Source organism: Penaeus vannamei, chromosome 4 (assembly GCF_042767895.1).
Source record: "Penaeus vannamei isolate JL-2024 chromosome 4, ASM4276789v1, whole genome shotgun sequence".
NCBI classification, from domain to species: Eukaryota; Metazoa; Arthropoda; class Malacostraca; order Decapoda; family Penaeidae; genus Penaeus; species Penaeus vannamei.
The window spans coordinates 8351460-8358959 of record NC_091552.1 but is presented as its reverse complement, the minus strand read 5'-3'; the positions used below and the strand labels follow the sequence as shown (position 1 = coordinate 8358959).

General features: G+C 33.9%; 1 protein-coding gene across 1 annotated transcript in view; it reads left to right on the top strand.

Moving 5' to 3' along the window:
- The window catches only part of LOC113804217 (uncharacterized), an 8247-nt gene that overhangs the window by 77 nt on the left and 670 nt on the right, over positions 1-7500 (top strand). Inside the window, exons 1-4 of the mRNA XM_027355055.2 lie at positions 1-93; positions 2830-3526; positions 3631-3706; positions 4956-7500. The exon at positions 1-93 is cut by the window's left edge and continues 77 nt beyond it; the exon at positions 4956-7500 is cut by the window's right edge and continues 670 nt beyond it. Of these exons, the coding sequence (XP_027210856.2) occupies positions 52-93; positions 2830-3526; positions 3631-3706; positions 4956-7500 (3360 nt within the window). The 5' untranslated portion in view covers positions 1-51. The remainder of the gene's footprint in view (positions 94-2829; positions 3527-3630; positions 3707-4955) is intronic.

The following is a 7500-nucleotide window of genomic DNA, read 5'->3' as shown; positions in this document are numbered from 1 at the left end:
GTTGCAAGTAGTAGTAGATGTTTAGAAGTTTTTTTTTTCAGAGGATGAAAGATGGAAGCAGACAAGCAGATGATACCATTTCCATCGTCAAGGGTGAGTTTTATTGGTTGAACAGTGTGTTTTAGGACTAGAATATAGTCCTCAAAGTTTTGTACTTGTGATTCGTATGATACATTATTTTGTTGATTTTGCTTGATTGTTTGTTTGTTTTTTGTGTTTGTTTTGCTTGAAGCATACAAGAACATTAGATAACTTGAAAAGTGTAAAGAGATTATAATTCATTTTTTAAGAAGGTTTGTAGGGGTGTTTATCACAGGAACCGTGAGGGGCAGAAAGTTCTTTCAAGGGTCGCACGACTTCTCACGAATTCCAAGAATAGTAAATTTGTAGATGACACTAGTACTGACTTTCAGATTTGGACGATAGTAGCAATCACTTGACATTAAGAGTTAGCATTTTTTATATATATATTACAAAAGGTTCTATATTTAATAACAAAGCCCCAGATCTGTTCTTGCCAGAATTATTTTTTTGGTCTTGGCCAGCAAATACTTCAACTGTGATTTCAGAAGTGGAATTTGTTTATGATACCACAATGATGACAGTTTCTTTGTGCCTGCTGTATACTGAAATTTTGATACCCACCGCATTAACTTTTATTGATCTAAAATCCTGTCCTGTCATATGATTATTGAAAGTTTGATGCAAGTATACATTTTTTAGTTATTGTTGGAATTTTAGAATCTTTAAAGATCCAATAAATGCATTAAAGTATTCCGATACTACTGTCAGACCCTCCAATTCATTATTCATTTGAGCAGTCTTTGCATAATCGACTGAAACTAAACTTACAGTAACTTCGCCCAAGGTACCCAAACCCGACTAAGCCTACCCAGACCTGACCAACAGTAACTAGACTAACCTTTCCAAGTTACAGTAACTGAGAGGTGCAATCGCAGAACCATTTTATCACTGATATATCTCTGATATCATACACATACTCTTGAGATGCAGATATTCAGTAGGGCATATCCTCACACATCAACTGGTCTCAAATGTACAGACTGTATTGCTAAGAAGAGCTTATACAGGCAATGTACAGAGTAAGGTATAAGTTAATTATAGCAACGCGCTTCGATAGAGGGAAATGAACACCGCCATCTTATAGAGCGGAAGAAATAGATTAGGATAGAACATAGTTTAAGCTTCAGCGGCCTCATAGTCACCACTAAATGACAAAAATATACCCTGCAAATCACAGCCCAGATTGTAAATACATTGTTAAAAAGAGATAGAATACTATAGTTGCTGATATCATTTTCTTGCCTTGTTTAAGGTAAAAGTGATGAATTAACAGAGCTCTCCTGTATACAGAGTGAATTAGTCTTGACTTCTGTAATTCATCTTTCAGACTAAAATTTGGGTATTTGACATTTGTTAATATATATTAACATAGTCTGCTGGCATTAGTTCTTTGTGCCCATCAACAAGTATAGGTATATCTACATAAAAGAATCTTAAATGTTGATTTCAGTAGTTACAAATAAAGCAAATACATCCTTTTGTTTTGCATGAATATTAGTTTGAAATTTCATATATGTAGTACCTTCTTAATTCTCTGCTACAACTTTTGGAAAGCTTCTCATTCCTATGTAGCATTTAGATGTTCATAGCAAAAATTGCTAATCATTGTAATGGAAAATTGTTATCTAAAATTAGATACTACCTCTGTTCGGCTTTTTAATAACTAATACTAAAGATTTGGTAGCAGCAAGTTATTGAACTTATATCAGGGCCATGATGATACATTTTGGTAAGTAAACATTATTTAGGCAAGGTAGGCTATATCTAAAGCAGTTTCCCAACTATTTTCGTTGTGTGGCCCCTGACCAGTAAATAATATCCATGACCCTATTAAGTGACAGTCATCTTTTCAAATTGTTAGTACTAGGCCTAGTTATGAATAGTGTAATGTTGTCAATAGCAATAGGGCAAAAGCACTTAATGGAAAGATTAATTTTATTAGTATGTAAGAGCTGATTATATGTAGGTGCTTTAGGTGAGACAAATTCTGTTTTATTTGATGACAAATTTTTGATATTGTTCCATGGCCCCATGGTTCCCAGGTTGAGAATCCTTGATCTAAAATATGAGTTGGCCCAAGATTATTCAAATACTTTCATCCTGTATTAAAATTGTTTGGTACTTGTTGAACATACCATGACTTTTTGTTTTCAACATTATTAGCCTCTTCCTGTGTTCAAAGACACATGGCACATGTACTTGCTTTTCTTTGTTAGGATGTGTGCCTCTTATTTCATGGGAGGTTATCAGTTTTAAGTAATTAAATGAAATCATTTAGTTCATGTTTTCTATGAGAAATTTACTTAAGAATATATTTTTCCTGCATATATGTTTACTTCAATTTCCTGGAAGCTTTGATATCTTGCAGATTTGTATCAAGATTAATGCATATTCCCATGATTTTAACTGCTTACGTTTTATTCCGAATAGCACCATTTTATAACATATATTTTGATATCTTTCTCAAATACAGAGTAATTGCACATCAGATATTCCTTTTTACCTAATCTTCTAATGTAAATCATTAAAAGGAGCATGAATAACATGAAAAGGTACCTGATTTTACTTTTTTTTTTTTTTTTTTTTTTTGTGTGTGTGTGTGTGTGTGTGTGTGTGTGTGTGTGTGTAATAGTAGTATGACTGTTATCATTATAGTAGTAATGACTGCCATAGTCATCATCATCATCAATCATCAGTTACCACTATCACCAGCATCACCATTCTTATTATTGTTTCTTTTTACAGGCTGATCCTGGCTTGATTCGCCTCCTCCCCCTGTACCACTTCCTACAGAATCCATGCAGGGAAGTCGTCCACAAGATACTTGTTAATGGTTTCCAGACATCACTCTTCATCCAAGAGAATTTGTCCTCTCAGTGCGCATCAAAACCAAAAGCGAAAGTGACAGTGAACACCCCCCTCCACTCTCTGCTTTACCAAATTCAGGAGTTGGGTAACAGTCAGGAACAGAAGCACAAAAGAAAGAGAGGAAACGGAGGAGACAGCAAGCAACAGGCCGAGTCTCGGTATCTGCAAAGAAATCATATCCTCCATGACATTAAGACGAATGAAGAAATTCTCTCGCAAATGACAGTTCAAGATCTGTTATCTCCAAGTGAAGAAGTTTTCACGAAACTGAAACCCCTGGATCTCATTTTTGTTATAAATTTGATTACAAATGATATTCTTCATTATCAGTTCCCAGACTATGTCTTGGCCTCTCTTTTCAAGTTGAAAGAAATCCGAACCTGCCTCTATCATCCAAGATTTCATTTTAGTATTGAAGAATTTGAGGAAAAGCTGAACTTGTTGTACGAATTGGTTTGTACATTATGTAAGTACCTTCAGTATTCTTCAGAAGACCAGGAAAAAATTAATTATCAGCTACACATGTGTCATGAAAAGGCAAGATTAAGTCATCAGATAGCATCAGATGTATTTGGTAAGTTTTTATAACTGCTTTAAGAGTTTTAATGTGAGTGAATATTTTTTATTAATTTCCCCTATTTATGAGTATTGTAATTCTAAAGGACATTATACTTCCAGAGGAGTTAGTGAGAGAAGTCCATCAGTATTATGCCCCAACAAGTTGTTACATTGTACCCAAGATTATTAAGCAATCGTAAGTTGAAAAAATGTTTGTTATATTTTCTATACATACTTTCTACGTCATTGGTTAGACATTTATTAGATTTAATCAATCTGTTATTAGAGGCTGTGAAGTATTCTATTGTTAGTGATATTCATATATTAGAATGGATTTTCTTCTTTCTTTTTCATTTTTCTTCTTATTTTCCTTAGTTTTTTATTTATTTTTTTATTTTTATTTTTATTTTTTATTTTTTTTTTATTTATTTTTTTTTTTTTTAAGGAGTGCATAAGTAATAGAGAGGTATCATAGGTTTAAGTTTAGTATGTAAATATCATTTTAAGGGATTATATATAGTGTTGAATAGATATAGGTCATAAATGGCTCATAACAATTTTTGGGTTTGAATGTATGGAAGGTGGTCGTAGTATTTGTCATTTTGATTTTTTAGTATTTGAAAATTCTTAATTCTTTTGTTTGTGTGATTTTCCATGATCAGTTTGCTGTGGATTCTGTGTGAATAAGAAGAATGTTGAAGCTATTCTAATGCTACTTACATATTTTTATGTGATAATCTTTCCTTATTCGTTCCTTTGTTGCCCTGAACTGAAAAATATGAAGTATTCATATATAGTTTCCCATTTTGTAGATTTTGCATCCACCTAGGGCAAGGAATTGTGTATTTGACTGAATTTGAGGGATGTGTTTATATGTTCTAGCTATTTTGGCTTTCATCAATTTCTGTTCCTTCTTTTTCTTTTTCTTTCTTCTTCCCTAGGTATGTATGTGTATGATTACAATATATTTTTGTTAGTCTTTTTAAATCTCAAGGATGAGTCAGTGTAATTAATTCCCCCTTTTTTTGTTTTTCTTTCTTTCTTTTCTTTTTTTCTTTTCTTTTCTTTTCTTTTTCTTTTTTCTTTTTTCTTTTTCTTTTTCTTTTTCTATTTCTTGTTCTTTTTCTTTTGTTTTCTTTTTCTTTTTTCTTTTCTTTTTCTTTTTCTTTTTCTTTTTCTTTTTCTTTTTCTTTTCATAAGGTGCAGAGCCATGCAACAGGAAGACCATTTGTGTTATATTGTCTAGTATCCTGCAGGTTATGAGGATTAGCTACTTGCCATTAGGTACATCTTTTGTATGGAGTTGCCAGTTATTTCCCTCTTTTTATCCATCCTTTTTCACTATTTTATTTAGTCTTTTGATTTCTTCTTTTTTTTTCTCTCTCCTATTCCGTTTTTTATACATTTGTATCTTTGATTTTGATCCTTATTCACCTTTTTTGCAGGGACTTATCTGTGGTAGAAGATCTGGGAAGGTTGATTTCAAACCAGAAGAACCTGACATCTTCCAGCAGAAAGCAGCCTATTTTGCTCTGTGGACCATGTGGCAGTGGAAAAACAGCCACACTCCAGAATTTAGCCTATTCTTTAAGTCGAGAAACAGCTGAGGGAAAACCATCGCTGGTGTTGTATCTTCGTGAGTGCAGTAGTTGGAATAAGCAGAGTGTAGCGGGAAGGAAAGAAGCAGAAGACTTTTGGGGGAAAGTGTATAGGTGTATTAGACAGTTAGCACCGAACACTGTAAATAGATATGGGGTAGAGGGTGTAGGTGTAGTTATAAACCTTTATATTGATGACACTGTGTTCTTAGTTGACTGGGAGCTGGACATCTTAGACAAACTTTGTAGTGAGATGCAGAGGGGTTCCTGGGTGCTTGCTTATCAGAAAACACACTTCCACTCTCCAGATTGGTGTATTCTAACTATAGATGCATTTGAAGAACCTCATATACTGCAGTTCCTGGAAAAGTATGAAATGCTGCATGGCACAAATGTAATATCCCTGTACAAACAGTATGATTATTGCAATATTCTGGCATTACCAGAAATGCTTTACATTTTTTGTGAAATGAATGCTAAGCTTATAATTGATTCAGATTTTGAAATGATAAACCATTTTGTGAAGAAAAAAATGTCATATACTTGCAGTAACAACTTAGATACATTGAGTGAACTTGCATTTGTCAGCATTTGCAAGAAAAGATCATCACTGTCAGCAAAAGATATTATTGGTGTTGATCAAGAGTTTTGTAAATTATTTTTAATTGAATACATGCCAAAAAGTTACCGGTTCATCCACCAAATTGTACAAGATTTTCTTGCAGCAAGATATGTTGTACATAATCCAAACAAAGCTTGCAAGGACTGGTTGGATAATATCAGGAATTTTAAGAGAGTATTTAGATTTGCATGTTCAACGTGGAGCCAGGATAGAAAATCTATTGGGGATAATATAGACCATATACAAACATTTTTATTGACACTTTTCTGCATAAATAAGACAAAATTAGGCCAGAGTCTTAACAAAAATGGTTCGTCTGGGACTGTAGAACCAATGTATGTTGATGAGGAGAGTAGTAAAGAGAAAAAGAAGTGGAAGCATAAAAAAGTTTTTGAAAATCCAGTTAAAGATCCATTTACTGAGTGGGACTTTTTGATTCAGTTAGATGATGCTTGTTCTGGACAGAGAGAATGTCTAAGCCTCTTTGCAAAATTGCTAAGTTGTATTCCATATTGGGACTTCAAAGTTGATGCCCTTAATGAAAGGAAGTTGAGGAGAATTGATAAGATATTGAACAAGGTTATGTTGAATGACAGGCCACCAGTAGTCATCAGGTTAGAATGCCTTACTAATATTGACTTGTTAATTGAATTATGGAACAAGCTAAAGAATATTAAGGGTCTACACCATCACGCACATGTAAAGATTCGAATAAAAAGAGATACGGTAAAGGATCTACGACCTCGAAAACTTGCAGAAGTACTAGAAAGTATTGTAGATACAGACTGTGCTTTTTACATAAAGGAGTTTGAGGGTCCTCTGTTCTGTTCTGGTATACCTGATGTTTTCAAGTGCAGAAGTTTTCAGAAGCTGGAAAATTTAGATGTAAGTTTGTATGATATTCCCACATTTAAGGAAGTGCTATTATGTGATAAACTGCCAACTATGGAAAGTGCAACGGTAAAACTGTTTTTGAACACAAGAGACATTGATTTCTCTAGTGTCTCAAACCTGAAATTACCAAAGCGCATGGACCTGAAACTTATTTTGAGATATTTTCCTAAAATCCAGAAATTCATAAATCAGCTAGAAAACCCTCTTTATCTTTCATCACTAAGCATTCATGACCTCTGTGTGTCAGATAGCTTTAAATTAGATTTGTCTCGTTTTGAAAAATTAAAAACCCTGTATCTCATATGCAAACCAAATCAAGACAATCAAGCAGGTGGTAAGAAAGCCAGTGTAGAGAGTCCAGAAGCAATGAGTATTGACAATTCAGAGTTAGAAACATGTCCTAGATCTAGTTGGATGTTTGTTATGATGATGAACTTAAACTTGCCCCCTAAACTTGAGAGGCTGATGCTCAGAAATATGGATTTTTACAATGATTCTAACAACTATCTGTTACTGAATATTTTTAGCAAGTGCAACACAGAACGTCTCATGATATTAGATTCCCAGGTGACTCTAAAAGGTGTTAGGAAGGTACTGATTTCACTCACTACAAATTTTGACTCAGTTGAGCAGCTTGAGTCAATGACAAAGAAAATGAGGATGGAGAGAGAAAATGCTATTGAAGCTATCACTGATTTTGCTAAAAAGCCAAGACTCCCAAAAGAGTTGAGACTGAGGAGGCAAAAAAATAAGCCACCAGGTAAGGAGTTGATTATAACTTCAAATGCAGGACTGTGTAGTGCTTGCCAAAACTTTCCATGCATTTGCCCTGGACAAGAAAGTGAGGATGACAGAGAAACTTTGGAAGACGTGGTA